The 20,260-nt window shown below is 27.2% G+C and overlaps 1 protein-coding gene across 1 annotated transcript in view; it reads right to left on the reverse strand.

Moving 5' to 3' along the window:
* Nucleotides 1-20,260, reverse strand: part of LOC132917982 (uncharacterized) — a 56,784-nt gene that overhangs the window by 692 nt on the left and 35,832 nt on the right. The window contains exons 10-28 of the mRNA XM_060979009.1: nt 18,661-19,020; nt 16,727-16,868; nt 15,703-15,994; nt 15,518-15,634; nt 15,340-15,448; nt 15,082-15,257; nt 13,382-13,705; nt 12,855-13,039; nt 11,733-11,892; nt 10,955-11,176; nt 10,743-10,882; nt 10,295-10,304; nt 9,197-9,377; nt 8,980-9,134; nt 5,697-5,840; nt 5,501-5,617; nt 3,506-4,136; nt 373-487; nt 92-248 (exon numbers count right to left, since the gene is read on the reverse strand). Coding sequence (XP_060834992.1) covers nt 92-248; nt 373-487; nt 3,506-4,136; nt 5,501-5,617; nt 5,697-5,840; nt 8,980-9,134; nt 9,197-9,377; nt 10,295-10,304; nt 10,743-10,882; nt 10,955-11,176; nt 11,733-11,892; nt 12,855-13,039; nt 13,382-13,705; nt 15,082-15,257; nt 15,340-15,448; nt 15,518-15,634; nt 15,703-15,994; nt 16,727-16,868; nt 18,661-19,020 — 3,737 coding nt within the window. The remainder of the gene's footprint in view (nt 1-91; nt 249-372; nt 488-3,505; nt 4,137-5,500; nt 5,618-5,696; nt 5,841-8,979; nt 9,135-9,196; nt 9,378-10,294; nt 10,305-10,742; nt 10,883-10,954; nt 11,177-11,732; nt 11,893-12,854; nt 13,040-13,381; nt 13,706-15,081; nt 15,258-15,339; nt 15,449-15,517; nt 15,635-15,702; nt 15,995-16,726; nt 16,869-18,660; nt 19,021-20,260) is intronic.

Genomic DNA, 20,260 nt, shown 5'->3' on the forward strand with positions numbered 1-20,260 from the left:
GTTTTCGACTTTCGTTAATTACAATTTATAATGGATTATACAAACGGGCACGATTACGAATTTAAAAACAATATCATTAATAACGACGTACGATTCCGACGATCTTTAAATTGACTCCCCTCAACGTTTTCGACAATTTATTAACGACTTCTTCGGCATCGACGTCGTCGCCCAGTCTAACATTTTCCAGTTGACAGTCGATCGTGAACATCGGGAATTGGAAAAGATCAGCGATACACGGTCTCAGACTGTCGAAAGCGTAAAGAACCAATGTCGTCATTACACAATAATATTATATTGTTAGTCGAACAGACTTGTAATATATAATTAACTTCAATAATAATAATATTTAGCAGCAAATGCGGCGCTTACTTTTTTTTTATTAACTTGATGGATACGCCGAAGTCGACCAACAATACCGAGTTTCCGCCATTTTCAATGATACCACGTTTCCACAGTCCGTTATGAATAACAGTGACAGCATGGCCTGGACAAAAAAAAAACCGCACGATAATTATTATTGTTATCGATACAATCATTAATCGGAAAATTAATATGCACTGCCTCCAATATTTTGACGAGACTGGTCGGTAACACTCGGTATAGCTATTTACAGATATGCATACAGTTTTATTTCAATTTTTACATCTAGGGCGTCGAGGAAGATTTAAACGCATCCTAGCTAGGTACACACAACGATACGATGGAAACGACAGACAATCCGACGGTTGTATAAAGGTAATGTAAGTAATGTAATCAAAAAATAAATAATCGATATGACTGTAACGAGTTTAATCGTTATCGCTAAGGATAAAAAACGAATGTAATTTTTAGTGAAACTCTGTTACCTGCACTCTACAGTGAGTTTTCGAAATTATTCTTTTAAAGAAAATGGAAATATTAGTGTCGGGAGTCGTATAGTTCTCAGTCACCAACTGGTGGCAGAATCAACGAGGCCCAGTCGCCATAGTGCGGATCCAGACTAACCTTATGGGGGGGGGGGGGTTAATACTATGGACGTATCGTATTTTATCGGCTGCCAAAAACAGACATCCTAAAATTTACCTGTGTGGTAGAGTCTACCAGGGGGGGGGGGCATTGCCCCTTTTGCCCCCCTTGAATCTGCGTGACGAATGGTCAATAGTCGGGGGACAAGGTCATTGCTTATCTAATGTTTTGAAGGTTTTTTTAAATGTTTTATTTTGTCTTTTTAGTTTATACCCAACATAGTTGTTTTCAAAAACTTCGACAGATGAACTATTATAGTTATAGGTAATAATTTATGAATAAAAAGAAATGTATTTAAACATCCCTCAGTATGAAAGAATAATGAAAAATAAGTGTTACATTTATGAATTATGACTTTATGAGTATTGAGTATCGACCATCGAGGGACATCTCTGATTGGCAAATAACTTGCTAGACTTTATATTTTTGTGTTAGCTATATATACTATTAAGAATGTCACCGACATTTAAATTTTGTGCCATTGTACTTTATAAATGTTATTTTTAACAGGATTTACAAAACTTATCATAGTAAAATTAACATAATTATTAAAATTCAAAAATAATAAATAATTAACATTTTTTTCTATCTATCATCAGCTTCTGGGACAGTAATAGGTTTAATTTTCAACAATGGGGGTGGTTTCTGATAATAAATAGTTGTTACTTTGAAAGATCAAAAGTAAAAAAAAAAGTTAAGGAAAAACGGGAATATTTGCGATTTTCGATAAAACTGATTTTTTTTTTAAGAAAATCAAAAACGAAGAGATATTTGAAATTTTCATAAAATTTTTATAATATCATTTTATATTTACAAAATACAATTTTCAAAATGTTTTGACTATTATTTTAACTATTTATTGGCAAAAACAATTTTAATTTATTTTTTTTAGTTTTTTTTGGTTAAAAAATTATTTGCTGGGTTAAAATTCTAAAAAATTTAATAAGATATTACACAAAAGTAGATCTATTATCAGTATAAAAATAATAAAAATATAAAGGCATAATTTTTTTTCCATGTATTTTAAGTTCAAATTTTGACGAAATTACTTATTTAAAAGATAAATAACCATGTTAATTATTTTGTTATAATTTAATAACATTATTCGTGGAAATTTAAAATTTTTACGTACGTATATTTTAAGATAATGTCTATTTATTATACTGTGAAACTATTTTTACTATTTTACGCTATTTATAGAAAGATTCAATGAATGTTTGGGTTATAAAGTTGATATAGTATAAACATATATTATTATAATAATCAAATATTAATAATACAATAAATGCAATTTTTTCGGAAAAATAATATCAACCAACCGCGTAATACTAGAAGTAAAATAAATTGCTTTAATAACTATACTAAACAATCATATCACGATATAGGCTGATGGACTGTATATTCAGAATCGTTTTTCGTACACAATGATATATTATCATTGAATTCAAATTTAATAGACTCATAAGACATTAACAGTGATGACAACAACAGGTTACTCGCTCACCTACCTTTTTTAACATATTATTTAAATTAAAAGGGTAAAATATGTATATATATATATTGTCTTTTTTAAGTAATTGTATTTTTGTATATTAAAATTTTATTTTACGGACTCGAGCTCATTGAACTCAGTTACATTATCAAAATAATTTTAATAAAATATTTATTATTTATTATTATTATTATTTATTTTATTTATTATCATTTTTCTTAAATAAAATAGCGTTTGATTTTGATCTTTGCCAAGTCTTAAGTGAACTTCCCAACTTACTGAAAGACTTTAGTTTTTTTCTATGATAAATCTATCTCTAGACTATAGGTATATAGATCTAATCATTCTAATCGAAAATAGTTACAAAAACCTATTACAGGCAATATGGATGTCCCTCTTCTAGAGGATAATTTTTACCTAAGTAACCGCTGATTATTTAAAAATTATTGTAACCCGTGGCCCAATATAAAGTTTACGAATTGATTCCCGAAAAAATTACTTTCCGGTATACAACTGTTATAAAATATGTACAAATCGATAATTTTACAATATTTTATTAGGTTTTACGATGTCTGGGAAAGTTTATAAATATAATTTTATTTCTAGTCGTATTTAGTATACCTGGTAAAATATTATTGACCAATACGTATGTAGTGTATAATATGAATATATATTATACTGAGCAACATTTTTAACGATACTTAGGTATTCTATATAGTATTTGAACTGTTTGAAGTATGAAATATTTTATAGATCTATAATAATTCTATAAGTTAACTTAACAAGATTGTATTATTATGAAAACTTGCCGAAATCAATTCGTATGTTACGTGTAGACAATCTGGGAATCAATTCGATAGTTGGGAATCAACTCGAAGTCATCCCCTGTACTCCAGGTCAATCTGTCCCCCTTGTGGAGTCTGAGAGTCCTATATTATTCTATACCTAGAAATGTACATCCACGCCCTACCGAGTAAATGAGTAATATACGTGTACGTTTCATACCTGGTACGATGTGGTCAAGCGGTGGCAAGGTGCCACATTTATTGTATATTATGTTGTACATCTGGTCCTTGGCGACGCTAAGGTCGGCACCGCCGATCTTCGTGATCATCAACGTGAGGCTAGTTGGTCCGGTAACGCGGCACATGGTACCCTCGATCACTTCATTGACTTCCAGACAGAATTTCGAGTAACCGGATTCCTCATCGTCGTCCGGCATCGTCGCCGAAGCGTTTTGCGCACCAACACTCCTTCTCCGCTCATCATCTACCGAATACGCTGCCATCATCCCGTTGTCATAAGTCGATTCGTACTCGTCGTAGGTCTGTCCACCGTCGTAGCAGGTCTGTTCACCGTCGTCGCAGATCAGTCTACTATCGTTGAAGGTCTGTTCATCGCCGTCGTCGTAGGTCTGTCCATCGCTGACGCAGTGGGTCTGTCCATTTTCGTTGTCGTAGGTCTCTACATCGCCGTCGTTATAGATTTCTACATCGTTATCGTAATAATAATTTTCTTCGTCCGTGTCCACCAATTCAAGGTTCGACGGCGATACATACTCGAAGTACGCTATTTTGTTCGTCACCAGATATTGACACACTTCCACCTGGTTTTGAACTTCTCTCATGAACTTGATCTAAGCATTAAAAGTGCACACTATTATTACAAAAACTGTACGTGTTGGTGAATGGGAATTTTTTAAGAGGTGGAACATGTTTTTTTTTATAGTTCCGAGGTTTCTGCCCATGTTTGATCAACATTTTAGCGCATTTTAAAAATTCTATACTAGGTATATACATATACGAATATGATATTGATTTTGTTAACTATAATAAGCAAATTGAGGAATAAATTATTTATTATAGGAAATTAATTTTTTTAATTTATGAAATAAATATCAACTATAGGTATATCGTGGTTAATTACTAATTTATTACCACCGAAATCTCCGAACTTTGCTCGCTATTCATTTCAATAATTGTTGTACAACCTTTCTTTTAAGCCAATCTAATTTTGTTTTTATCCATTTAGTGCAATTAATGCAATTTATATAATACAATTTTTAAAGACAAATAGATTTTAATCAACACCTATTAACATTTTTTTATTGGAAATTATATTTATCAACATGAAATATAAGTGTATAACTGATACAGATAGTTATATATAGTTTTCAGAAGGAAAAGTCAAAACCAATATTATAATAAAATACGTTCAAGAAAAATAACAGAAAGATTATTATTCGTGATAAACATCGGAAAACATTATGTACACGTCAAAAGGGAAATCATTTTAAAAGTTGGCCCAGAATGAATATTAATATTATAATATAAGGTGATTATTTTATAATAAATTTATCATTATTTCAGAAACTATTAAATTTATTTTAAATATTTTTTTATTGTTTTATATTCTGAGGCAGAATATTTTATCGGAATATTTCGATACATAAAAATCGAAATTCGATTGAGTAATTTTTGAGTTATAAGCATTTAAAGGTGGTACGGGGGATACTCAGCAAAATGTCTGCCTACTACTATATGTATGTCGTCATCCAAAATAGTAAAAGCTTATACTTTGTTTAATTCGACTAAATTATATTCAAGAAATATTTTCAAAAATGTTAATAGTTTTTGAAATGATAAGTAGCTCAAACAAAAGAATCATCATGTGTTCAATAATTAAAATTCCCTTTTCAATCTAAATAAATTTGGTTGAAATATTCCGTGTTACTATTTAAATACAATACACTTTACAGTTCATAAAACCCTAAAGTATTACGTAAAATGCACCTATTATGCCCATAATCATAATTGTTTCTATCTCATCGTTAACCAGTTCTACGATGAATTATGTCCGGTATTCCCATTTAAAACTTATCATTTGTTAATCAAATAAAGGGAAGATTCATTTTACTATAATTCTTAGTTAAAAAACCTATCTAATTACCTACATTAAAATACAAAACATATCAAAACGTACAGAAAAAACACGACTTACCGCACAGATGTCATCGGTCGTCCGACTCTCGTCAATAACCACTACACATGTTTTTTCAACAATCATACTGTGTATAAAATCGAGTGACGATATCGGCCATTTCCTGCTTTTCGTTATCTAAATCAATCGAATAATTTAGTATGATGATTGTCTTGGACAAAGGCTTCAATTACGAATCGAAAAATCGTACACGTACCGGTAAAATAGTGCTAAAGTATCCCTTGACGCACAGTTGTGGGACGTCGGTCATGTACAAGGTTGATCTGAGTTTTTCGTGCGTACATGTCTCGACATTGCCGTAATCATAAAACTGTACGGAGAACTCTCCTTTTTCATCTTTCTGGAACATACATTTTAACAATAAATTATAACGCAGTCGTTTATTCGTACATACTAATTATAGATATCACATAATTATAATAATTTTTTATGTTACCGTCAATGATATGATTCAGATAATAACGTTAATGACAATTTACAAGGCATTAAAAGTCAATATAGGTAATGTCGTAAAAATTAAATATTTTGTTAATAATATACACTAACAACCATGACTATAGGGAATTGCCTTAGTATCTACTACTGGCAGACAATGTTAATAATTTTATTTAAACAAATAAATGAATTGGGTTAAAAATTTAAAATGATGCTGCACAGTGTACAGGATTATTTGCCAACTAAATTAGCTGTGGGGCGCCCATGATGGCTGTATGCTCCCACCTGGGATTTATTTTGGTGATGTTTTAATCACGGTTATAGCCTGTGTAGGTTATAAAATAATAATTGGAAAAAGTTTAATTCCTTTCGATATTTTGTGGTGTATTACAATTTTTAAATACCCGCCTCCTAGATTGAGTTCCAGCTACGCTACTGTGCGTATGTGTTATAAATATTGTAATAAATACGCTATAAATTTCGTCTAATATAAAAAGTTATAAATGTATAATGTTAATTGCACGTTTGAATTGTGTACCAATTGTGATATCTAAAATATTTAACAGTGTGATTATTGATTATTATCAATTAATTTAGTATTACCGATTTAGTATATAAACGATCACATTTAATCTTGGTGTGTTACGTAGTTACGTTATGTAGACAAACACAATTATTGTCTCAGTTTAGTGTTAACGGTTCACTAATTATTACTCTATACGCATGTTACTTGTTTTGAACTTTTTACTATGGTGAGTGAAGTTGATGAGCACTAATTTCAATTTAAAAATGACTTAAAAAGTAATATTGTACGATAGAACGTTTGTATTGTAAGAAAACGTGTATATTTTGAATTAAATTAAATTCTAATAATGACTAAGTCAAAAAAGTTATTGAATATAATCATTACAAAGAAAAATAATATTAAGCCATCAAAAATTGTGAATAATAAATTGAAAAGCTTTTAACGATATTTCTGATAAATCAAGTAAAATAATTAATAGCAAATTACTTACACATGATGTAGATACGTTAATTACATTTGATTTACAATTGATTAGAAAAAATATGTAAATAATAGTACGTATGATCCGTAGTAGTCGCTCGTTTTACCTAAATGACCTACAAATTTGGAGGAATCGCATACTTCATTAGAATTAGACAATTTAAGCGAATTTTTTTATCAACGTACCGCAATGAAAACGTTTTGTTGGTAAATTATAAGGATTCAAATATTTTATTATTTTCTACTAAAACTAACTTAACTTTTTTTAGCAATGGTGAAGCAATTTTTAATGATGGAACTTTCAAAAGTTTCCCAAATATTTTTACTCAATTCTTCACCGTTCATGGTTGACAAAATGGTAATTATATCTCACTATTATTTTTCTACTTCCTGATAAGGAATCAAAAACCTATGAAAAACCGTTTTTGTATATTTTGAAAAGGCAATATATTTAGCTATTTTATCAGTTTAGCCTTCTATAACTGAAAGGATGTTGATTTGATTTGGATCAAAGTTGATGTAGGAAAATACAAGCAACTAACCTAAGTCCTGAGTATAAAATTCATAAAAATATAAATAAATACTTGAACTATTGTTTTGGATTACAGTTTTTCCATCCTAAGAACGTGAGATCAACTGTTTTGTAGACGATTTATTCATCCGTTAGATCCAACCTTCACTGATTTTACAATAACAACATATATATTGTATACTACTTACCGGAATCTAATTTTCCGTCTTAGTTATGAGCAGAATACTCGGATACTACTACACGAACTACTAATGTTGTGAAGCTTTTCAATCTAAGGTAAACCCAATTTTTTATAATGTCACTTTAAACATTCTTCAGTTCATTGATGCTCTGAAGAGGTTATAAGCTTATCTTCATATAAGACAAAGAAGCATTTATTTAAACAACCATAGTACGGTTACCGTAATACCATACAAATTAATAAAGAACAATTTTAAGACAAACAATAACAGATTTTCAATCAACATAAATGCACAGAATCCAATTTATTATTTTTTTCATAGCTATCATTTAAATTTTTACCGACACGGCGACACCATAATACTTTTTATTTATTAGTTTATTACAACTACAAAATACATGCACAAAATAATACACTAATAATATAATAAGCAAAAAAAAATATTTTTAACCTACCCGTAAAAAAAATGTTTTAATTTATATAATTTACATCATGTAATTGGTATGTAATCAAAAAACCATTTGGGGCACAACAACTGACTAGTATGACCCAAAAAATAACTGGGACAAAATTCAGAAGAAAATATTGCCACGGGACGCAATTTGTATGCAACCAACAAAAAAGTTATCTGACGTTGCGATTTATATTTATAAAGGTAACCTATACTATTCAAATTCAAATTCAAATGTAACCGAATTATCAGCTAACTTTTAATTAATAAAATATACTGGCGATGATAGACATCTGACATACTACTGAGTTTAAACGTATGTTGTTGACAGTGGTTTTCATTTCGGCGGGGGAAGATTACATATATTTGGATTTTTTTAGGGAAAGGAGAGAGGAGACACACTATTTTAAATAGTTGATTTTATATTTTTATAACTTAAGCCTATTTTTCTAATTCAATAAATATTTTTTATCCATTAAAAAAAGGGCAGAATATCGTCATTACTCTTACTTAGGAATTATTGCTAAATGCATAATTGCCTGAAAATAATGTAGACATTAATGTTATTTCCAAGTCAATATTTCATACAGTCTAATTTTATCTCAAAACGTAGATAAACTTGAGAATGGTAAATGGAATTATAATTGTTAAATTTCATCGTTTTGTAGTTTTAAATAAAAATTAGTATAATCAGTAGTAACCTTTTTAAGGTTGATTAGTAAAGGATGAATATGAACAAATTTGATGGTAAATATAGTTTTAATTTTAATTGCTTTTAGATTAAAAAAAAAATTTTAAAAAACAAAATAAAATTAGCTATACAAATAAAATAAAAAAAAAAAAAAAACTAACTAATTAAAAAAATTATACAAACTTTTAATATCGTTCCTCGGTACCACATATTGTCTAAATGGTATTGAACTATAACTGATTGTCCTTCACTCCATTTCATATTTATTGGTTCTGGTTGGCTATTAGCAAACAGTTCATTTAATTCGCTTGAAACAAGTTGTAATAATTGAGGAGTTTCTGGAACAATAATAATAACAAAATTAAAATTAATATTATTTTAATTTTATTTTTTTTCATACCATCATCCAAATTTTGTAAGTAGATGTGACACTCCACATCAACATATGACACAACAGCATTAAATTGAGATTTAACCAAACGGGCAGGAGGCAGCCAAGAGTTAACACATTTATCATTTTCATTAGATACAATAGAGTAATTGAATTCTGATTCTGATTGAGAGTCTGAATATTCACCATCCTGTTGGAAAACATTTTGATGGCAAGCTCTCCACAAAAGTATAAGGTAAATAAGAGGTATATAAATACTTTAAAAGAAGAAAACTTATAGAGGTGCGAGTTATATTGAATAGAAGTAGGTGTAGAAAAGTAAAACATAGTGAAAAACATTTGTAACAAATAACGTTTCAAAACATTTTTTCTTAAGTTGTGTACTAAAACCATAATATTGTAATAAAATGGTCGATTTTGAATATTAATCTTTAATTGAGTACGGTTGTTTGTAATATTAGAGTAAATTTATTTGTTATAATTAAAAAATAACATTATCAAGATTTCAGGTTAGTTTTAATCAATATTTTAAATTGTAAATACTGTATCTTCTATTGTTAAACTAACATCAAATTGAAAATTACCAATGATAATGTTATTATAATTAAATTTACTCAAAAATATATTGAAAATATACAATAAAAATGTTGCAAGTTAAGAATTTGTAAGGTAGAGAAAACAATAAGATTCACTATTATAACATTTTTTTAAGCACCTAAGCACCTTAATTTATAATACATTTTAATTTTTGTTTTTTAATTCAGATAAGGATCTTAAGTTGAATAAAATACGCAATTTTATAAATTAAATTATTAAATATTATTTTTTTTATCATAAATTTACATGGTATAACATAAAATATAAAGTTTTTTTTTTAGATACATATATGAACACTTAATGAGTAACAATTATAAAACTTAATGTATTATTGTTAAAAATTTGTTAAGCTTTAGTGTTTATTTAATATGAATTGTATGTTTTTTTTTATCAACACGAACCTTGATATCTGAGTTGAACCATTGTTTAGTTACAATATATTAAAATGAATAATTTTTTTGTTTATTTTTTTGTTTTCTTAACATGTATTTTTGCTTTAAGTTTACTTACCTTTTTATCTCTGAAAAGTAAAGAAAATATAAAATTAAAATTTTATAGTAAACTAAAAAATATTTGAAATAATTATGCAAAAAATGTCTGGTCATTATAATGATAAAATATTAATTAACTATTGAAATTAATCTTTTTTTTAAAATGAACATGAACTATGAAATAATAATTTTGTATCACGTCTGCATCGATTTCTGCGTTTTTTTTAATTTTCAATGCCAGTTAAAGTATATAAAATGTGGACGATAAATGTTTTTTTTTGACTGGCAGTAAAAGATCTCTGAGTTGAGAATTAATTTTTAAACATTGATCTTCAGTATTATTAATTTTATACAACTAAAGAATGTATTATTTGAATCATAATAAACTTTTTAGATTTTTAAAATAATTATTGCTTTATGTTATTATTTTAGTTTTATGTTAAATTATTAATGCTTAAATAACTTACTGTTTATTACTTAAAGCAAAACCTTGTTCTATCATAAATCTGTTCATATTTATCCAACGTTCACGTAATGGTTCCAAAGCTCGTGGCATTGCTATTTCTCTAACCCATATATCTCCTAAAGCAATATCGTGTGCCTTCGGCTAGAAGTAAAACAAAATATGTAACAACATTAATATACATAATTAATAGTAAATATTAATTAGAGGGTTTACATTCATTCTTGAAAAATATACTACAGGATATTTTTTTAATTCTTCAATCAGACGATCACAACTAAATTTAGGCCAAATTCCATCTGAAGCACCTAATGGAACTAAATTGTTCAAACCACAATGCAGAATTCTACATTTCTCTTTAGCACAATTTTCTTCAAGTATATGTAAGGTTTTGATAGATATTTTGTCAATTGTTTCATTTAAGTCATATAAGTAAACCTGAAAAAATAATAAATAAAACAAATAATTACAAAACTAAACATTTGATTTCTACAAAATTTTAATTATTCAAAACATTTTAGTTTTAAAATTAATAATTGATTATCTTTTAGAAAAAAATAATTTCAACAGTCAATAAAAAATATTCCTAAGCAACTTTTTCATTTTTTAAATAAGCAGAAGTCATTAAGGATAGGTTGAGTCTGCACATAGTCTAGAACAACTTGACAACATTCCATTTATATACTCTTCTTAAACAAGATATAAATGTTTATACTTAAAGCTACTGACATATAATATTATTGGTTCTTCTCATAATGTAGCATATTATTTTTTATCTTGAAATTTAAATTTCGTAAACTGTTACATAGTTTGAACAAGGAAATGTAATTTATGAAATGAAGTATTTACATGAATTATTGGTATATAATGTTATTTACATTTGTTTTTTTATTTTTTTAGGTTTTCATGAGATTACTGTCTTTTTAACAACATTTAACTAACTTTTGAAATTAATTTTGTAAATATACCAATCTAACAACACATTAAAACTTACTGTAACCATTTGTTTTATTATATCTATGTTTTTAACTTTTCCTCTATACCAATTTCCATACTTATTAATAAATATTGCACATAAATCATTTATTTTCCAATCTAATTTTTGTGTGTTTTTTTTTTTATTAGCATAGATTATGTTTATTTTTTCAGTCAATCTGAAATCAGATAAAAATAATATAATTAAAAAGCAACTTATTTTAATATACATTTAATATGAGGCATTTACAGCATAATGTTTTAAATCACTATCAGCAGTTATATGTGTATAATATATTTGGTTAGATTAGCTTAAATCATTTATGAACAATATTTTTAAGAGAGAATATCTAGATCTATTATCTCAGTCTTACAAATTTAAAACATAATCAATTTAAGTTCAGTAAAACCAATTTTGTGTTATTAGCTAAAATATTTTAATTAATTGATCAATTATCAAGCTCAAAAGTAAGAATATTTCTGTTTTCTTGATAACAATATTTGTTTACAATATTATTATTTTTATAAGGATATTATATACATTTTAAGGGCCAGTTGTACCGTCTCTGATTAAACTCCGATTACTCTTAATCACTGATAACAGATTTTAATTTAGCCGATTAAACTATGATTAACTTTAATCAGAGATGGTAAAACTGGCCCTTAATGTACTTTACAATTTACATACTCATAACTCATTTAAATTTAAAATATCCTAAAAACAAATGAAAGAACAAAAAAAAAATTCTATCATTTAAATTTGATCAGAAGTTAATTCACTATAATATTTTAACATACCAATACTAAATTGATTCTTATTTGCTATTTTGTACATTTATAAGACAAAGACATTACATACATAGATGTGTTGTTCTCTTATAATGTTCAATGGTAGTGACAAAAATACTTCATCACGACTAATATTTGTCAAATGTTTTGAGTTTTTAACAATATTGAGAAGGCAGTAAAAGGAAAATACCAAAATAATTTTGGTTTTAAATATATTAAACATAAAATAAAATAGAGAACAAAAATTAAAACACGAAATCTTTAAACCATCATATATCTAAATATTAGCTGTAGTGACAACATCAATTATTTAAATGTAAACCAATTTTTCAATATATTGTAATATACTTACTTCTCTGTATTAAAATTCACTTTTTTTAGTATTATTTCATCAGGACTGACAACTTTCAAGATTGACATTGGGATACCAGGAAATTTCTTTAACTTCTTATTTTTCCAGTCATGGTTTTCATTTTCAGTAACTGACCATGACTTAACAAATAATAAAGGGTCATCGTTTGGTAATACAACTTCTTTCTGAAAGCAATTAAATTAAATTTAAAGACATAAATTAATAAAGGTTTTTTCGAAAGAGAACAGAACAGTTTTGTGCACATTAAATGAGCTTGGACTGTTATAGCCGTTTAATTTCCACCATATAAACAACGCCAATTTATGAGCCTACGTAGAATTATATTTCCTGTGCATAATATAAACCAGTATACACAGGTTGACTTGATGTTAAGTCCCAGGCATATGAATTTTGGTATGGACTTACTTATATTGGGATTTAGTCCAATTTTTTAGAGAAAAAAGTAAAGTCGGAACTATGAAAATAATTCATTAATAAACATATTTTTAAAGGAAAGTTCTACTTGCATTTCTAGAGTTTTTAGGTAAAATTGGTTGCTTTATTTTTCTTGTATTTGTTTTCTTGAATACACATGATCCAGGATCCATTGTTGTAGCATATCCTTGAGATACAAGTTTACTGTTCAAGCAAAACTCAGTTCTTGAAGTATGATTATATAAAATGATTTTATGTGTATCGCCATCAACTTCATGTATGAAAGCTATCAAGTTATCCTCAGCATAATCAACTTTTGAAAATTTTAAAAATGCAGCATAAGCATTGTCACTCCATTTTGTGCATTCTACACCATCTACAGCGGGATTAACATCTGCCAATGATGCTTTTATTGCCTATAAACAATAAGGTATTAAAACAAAATTTTAAACACATACAATTGAAAGCAACTAAAAAAAAAAAAAAAACCATTATGAGTTTAGGGTTTGTCATTTTTTACGCAAAATAGGATGAACTCGAACAAATAATAACCATTTTATATAGAGTAATAACAGTTATATTAATTTATTTTAGTACTGAGTTATCACCAACCTACAATGTGCATGCAAATTTTAATAAATGTTAATAAATTTAATAACTTGATAGTCCTGGAAAAAACATACAATTACTATAAAGGCATTATAGGTATTTTATTATTTATTCCATATGGGTAGTTTAAAAACCAATAATCCATTATCAAATAGACACATTGATACATCAAAAATTATCAAACACTAAATGCTATAAAACTAAGCACTTGAGTCTTAGTATGTTATTGATCATAGAAATTTATTTATTGTGTGTATGTGATGAGTGTAATCAATGAAAATTTCTTATCTCATTTCAATTTATTTATTTTAATACTTTTTTATATTGTTATAATATTAATTAATATCAAAGGGCATTAATTTATAAAAAATATCATATTCTATTTTTTCAGTTCAAAAATAATCATACAAATAGTCACAAAATTTAATACAAAGCATTAAGATTTCGATATCAATGAAAAAAAGATATTAGAGTTGATAATTGACTGAAGGATTCAAGATAAATAATTAATGTTATTATATATTTTATTAATATACTCTTAAGCTCTTCAACTTTAGTAGCATATTGAAAACGTGTGAACATATATGAATTTGTTAATATTTGTGTGTTAGTGGTTAACATCGATAAAATTTAAAACAAATATTTAAACATAATATTACAAATTATTAGGAGTTGACTATCATTAAATCATCAACTGACATAATTAGAAAAAATTTTTTTTAAATGATTTAATACAAAATACTAACGTAGAACCTACATCATGACACTATACTGATAAAGTTAAAAAGTTTGTCATAATAATTTATTTTTACTCTAATAAAGCTTACAGTTATATAAAGTATATACTATGAATAAAAATTGTAAGTAAAGTACATCATTTTCAGTAATAATTTGATTTAAAGATCTTCGATTAACATACTAAACACAAGTGCTATTAGAAATTGGATTTCTGAATGATGACCTATTTTTTTTATTTATATGTAAAACTAAAAATATCTAATTGTTGATTAACATAAATATTATTATTATACATATTTGTGTCTACAAATAAATAATAATATTAATGATAATGCATATTAGTTATAATTTATCAACTAAATGTAGTAAAAAAATTTCTAAAATAATTTTAAATTATAACATAGTATGGTTAAATAGTAAGGTTATATTCTGTGGTTAAACGTACAAGTGGTGGTGTTTTAATGAGTTCTTTATCAAGTACTCTTAACTCATCCCATGGCAATGTTTCTGAATTTCCAAAATCTATATAAAAAACAGTAACCAAGCGCTCTTCAGGCAAACTTGTTATCTTTGCACGATACCAATGACCGTCAATAGAATATCTAGCTGCAACTGCCATACCTAAAAATAAAATAAATATTAAGTTTATAGTAACAGTACTATAAGTTTAGTTTTAATCAAGATGATAAAAATATTTAAGTACCAATTTGTGGCGTATATAATAAATAGCTCTTATGTTTATTTTTTGCAGTAGGTACGTATATTGTTTTCAGTGTATTCATAACTTCTTCTAATTGAGCAGTATCATCATTCTATAATTTATAAAACAAAATGTAAATTAATAAAATTTTTATTTAATACAAATATATATGTATAATTACTATTCGCATATAAAACTCTGTCGGTGAAATGACATGACACAAGACTACAGTATATCTTTTTTTTTCTTCCAGTTTTAAATTATCCGACAATGTTATCATTTTTACAAGTTGTTCATGCTAAAAATAATATAATTTTAAAACTAATAAAAATTATTTAACAATTTAATAAAATTTAAAACGCTCACCAATGCTTTGTTCACATAATACTCATAAGAACCATATCCCAAAAAAAACAAAGCATCACGTATGGACAGTGGATAAAAGTTTTCATTCCAAACTACATCAACTTCAATACGTTCACCTTTTAATTCCAAAGGGTACACAAAATATGAACCAGTTTTTGCTAACATTAAATCATTGAATAATATGTATGCTTCATTTGACCATCCAGTTGTTGATTTTGGTTTCAAATCATACAAAGCACAATTAAAGGCTAGTGATGGTATTGAAATCACATTTAGTGGCACATTCCTAATTCTGCAAAGTAAAAAAATATAAGCAATTTTAATTACAATATTATCTTATTTATGAAAAAAATGGCCATTGGCAGATTTTTTTTGATCATGACATTATTATTTAGTATTTACTATTACTTTGTATTTTTAATTTTATTTTAATTTCGATGATTTGAAAATGTATCACAAAATATGAAAGTGCTATAAATTTTATTATAAATAAAATAAAAAATAATAAAATTGTTGTAAAAAGAGAGTTCGTAATTATTTCATCTTAAATTAAAAACTGTTACTTGTCAAGTTAGCCAATTCAATATCCATGTTTAAATAACATACATTTGGTTAACATATTTTCATAGACCTTATACAGTAGTCTCGCTACTCCGGACTTATTTATACAGGTTCAAAATTTATTGATTTACAATTTTACATTACACTTTATTATTGTTATTATTGTGATATATTATGTATTACATATGTACATATATCAATACAAATTTATAGAAAATTAAAGAAAACATTAAACATGAGTACTAAAGTACAAATATAAATTTTCCGGATTAGCATTAACCAGATTAACGAGACTCTACTGTACTAAGGTATAAGGTCTATACTCTATGCATATTTTATAAAGAAACATCATTTTTGCATTTTTTGTTTAAACCTCTTTCTGAATAATTTTAGTTTTTTTTCTAAGAATTAATACAACCATTAAAATTTAATTAACTAATAAGTCATAATAAAAAGTAATTACCTGCTGGCTGTTAATGTTTCCATGAAACCATAATCAATAAAGTGAACTCTGAACAAATTTTTACCATCTTCGTTGTAGGAATGGAGAACAACACCTCGGTGCCATTCATCAGTTGATGTTTGTACAGCGTACATAGTGTTATCTGTAAAACACACACATTGTCAGTAAATCACAGTCGTCTATAATGTTATATATTAATAAAGAGTGATGAATATTTTTTTGATTTAAGTCAGAAGGTTCGGTTATTAGGTAAACAATTTCAATTAATTTTATATATATATCTAGTATGTCAATGTTTAAGTTAAACTGATAAATTTAAAGGAATTTATGTGAGTAAAACATTAGTTGTTTTACACACCTCAACCATTTAAACGTTCAAATATATTCTCCACAAAATCAAAAATAGTTTGAAAATTTTTAAATTTAGATTTTATATTTTTAAATAATACAGTATAGCAATTATTAATCCTTTTCCCATGAAATTTGTTATAAAAATTGTTATGACAGTGAAAGTATGAACCAACTATTTGGGATAACCAAAGTAACAAAACAAAATAAAATGTTTTAAGGACTGGTAGTTTATATTTAATTTTAGCTAATAGATTTAATTAATTTACAATTATTTAGTAACTCGGTAAAATTACACAATTATATTTGTTTATGTAAAATGTCTATTAAAATTTTAAAATTTCCCTGGATAATCAACTAGAAGGGTAAAATATATTTTAAAAAAAATCAAGCAGCTATTATTACAATAGTCCGTTTGAATATTAGAAAAAAAGTCTGAATGCAAAAAGAACATTCATGACTTATAAAAGTCGTGTATTTCCTAAAAAAAACCTAAATGTTTATTTGAGCTAATACTTGTGACAGGGCTTTGTATTAATAACTTGATATTTACTCCGCTACACGCAAAAACATAGAATTATTTAGAAGTTTTTAAGATTATGATAGATTAATATACCTATACTCTATAGTAGTAATTATACTAATCATCAGTCACTAGGGGTAACTGTGAAAATTTCGATTAAAATAATAATAACAATAGGCGTTGTCTAAATATAAATGTAATGAATTTAGATGATGTCACAAAATTGGTAAAAAAAAAAATTATCAGCCAAAAATATTAAAACGTTAAAATGAACGCATTTTATTTTAAGGACCTCTGGTTCTGATTGACTTTGAACAATGGTTGTCTTTTAACGATGTAAATGGTTGGTTTAATAATAGATTTTTCTACAACATTTTTTACAATTACATTATATGAGTAAAAAAAAGACGTATTTATGACTGCTGTTTATTATTAAAGGTAAAGTTAAATACAAAACCTTACATATTAGGTGAATAGTTCGCGATGTGATTTTAAATATTCCCGAATTTTATTTGCTAAAACATAAAGCTTACACACTATAATATTTTACGCGGTTAAAATTCACGCAAAATCATCATTATCTCGTGCGAAACGCTTCAAACATTCATCTAGTGTGAATAGAACCAGTCAAAACAACGTATTTAATTTTAGCCGTCTAGGGTGTATGTTCGAATGCGCGATCAGTCGCGGACGATATGGGTGGATTTTTTTCGATCGCTTTACATAATGTGAATGATCTAATATAATAATAATACAAGCTGTTTTTAAAAATTCATTTTTTTTTTTTAGTAAAAACAATTATGTGGGTAATTTATAGTGAAAAATATTATTTTTAATAATTTTATCTTGAACTTTTTAACTGTTAACTGGTCGTTTGTAGTCTGTTAGAGGTAGGGTCTTCGACACCCTGCAAATAACAACCAAAATACCACCTCTAAATATCCACTCTACATATTCCTCCTCATTTGTATCTCGGGTTAAAAAAAAATTATTTGGATAATAAGAATTGTTGATATACGTTTTCTCTATCCGACAACATGATGACGTTTGGAAGCAGACTTACTCATTTCAACGTGATCCACCGGTACAGCACCGTGTTCTGATTTCATGTGTTTGTCCAGTTCGTCGTTAACGATATCTAATACTGCCTTGTTAGCGACAAGTTGCAAAAAGAAGTCAGACGGACTGTTGACGTGCGACACGATCACGGGCACGACCTCGGTTTTCACGATCTCCTTGATGGCTTGTGATTGTACCGGGCTGTTGACGATGGAAGTAAAGGTGGAATCACTAGAAGCAAACGCATTATCGGAATTGACGATCGCGTCAGCAGAAGTGGAGTTGGTGTCACCAGAAAAGGCCGAAAAATTGCTGCTGCTGGAAAACATGCTAGAAACGGACGACGGCGGTCTTTCGCCCAGCACTATAACATATTATAAAACGAAAAAAATCAGTAAAACGTATACTTACCTAGCCACGTAATTTATAGATTACCCCACATCAAATTATTTTAATTGATATTTACATATAATATTATGCACATGATACGCACTTTTAAGAGGAAGTTAAAAACCTTAAGTTAAGACCCTTCAGGGGGATTAATATTGGAAATGTTAACAACAATTTTATAAATAGATTAAAAAATCTCAATTAAAAGTACTTTGTAATTATAGTCCTCATATCGTTGTCACGAATGTCATACGATTGCATACGGTTTATATATGCCAGCGGTATACCCTCCATGATTGTGTGAACTACGTATCTTTTTTATTTTCATACAACGTTATCAAATATCATACATAGACATACAGTAAACGTCCACATGGGATGTGATAAACCTACGATTCTATAATAGGTTATAAACATTGAGATAGATAACATAATGTACTGGAGTGCGGACTCGGCCATAAAAACGAGCTGTCGTGTTTGACATTAACCCTACCAACGGAAGGAAAAACATTTTATTTTTAAATTCGAATATACAATATACATAATGTAAAAAATTATTAATTTTATAGTATATAATTCTTTAAACTTTGATTATTTAATTACTTTTTTACACATTGAACATGTAGTAGGTATACTAGTATCAAGTTATAACCTCATCGTTTTTTTTTAATTTGGTGATTTCTAACGTTATTAATTATTAATATAGTTAATTTGTGAGTTGTGACATTCTTCAATACGGTTGTCTCATGCTCAGAATTCGTATGTACTAATTGGCCTCAAAAATATAAAACTCAGTCCTTTAAAGTTTATTCTTACGTAATAACTATAAAGTATTTAAAGATTATTTGGAACTATTTTTTGCTGGTGTAGAAAAGTATACAATTGTAAAGACATTTATTAAATCAAGAATACACCATTACCAGAGATAATACAATTTGGAAGAGGTATTTAACAATGAATCTTGTGTCAGCAAGAAACCCTTTAAAATAATTTTATTTAAAAATTTGTTTTTAGATTATTTGTGTAGGTACCTATATTTTATAGTAAATTATACCGTTATAAAATATGTAATATGTTATTTTCTTTTTAAATCATGATTTTTTTATATATAGGTTTTTCTAAGTGATTTTAATTTATGCTAAATTTAATATTTTTTCATATCTTTGGGAATATTGGTTATAATCATGGTAATAAAATAATGTAACTAATTATCA

Source organism: Rhopalosiphum padi, chromosome 1 (genome assembly GCF_020882245.1).
Source record: "Rhopalosiphum padi isolate XX-2018 chromosome 1, ASM2088224v1, whole genome shotgun sequence".
Lineage (NCBI taxonomy): Eukaryota > Metazoa > Arthropoda > Insecta > Hemiptera > Aphididae > Rhopalosiphum > Rhopalosiphum padi.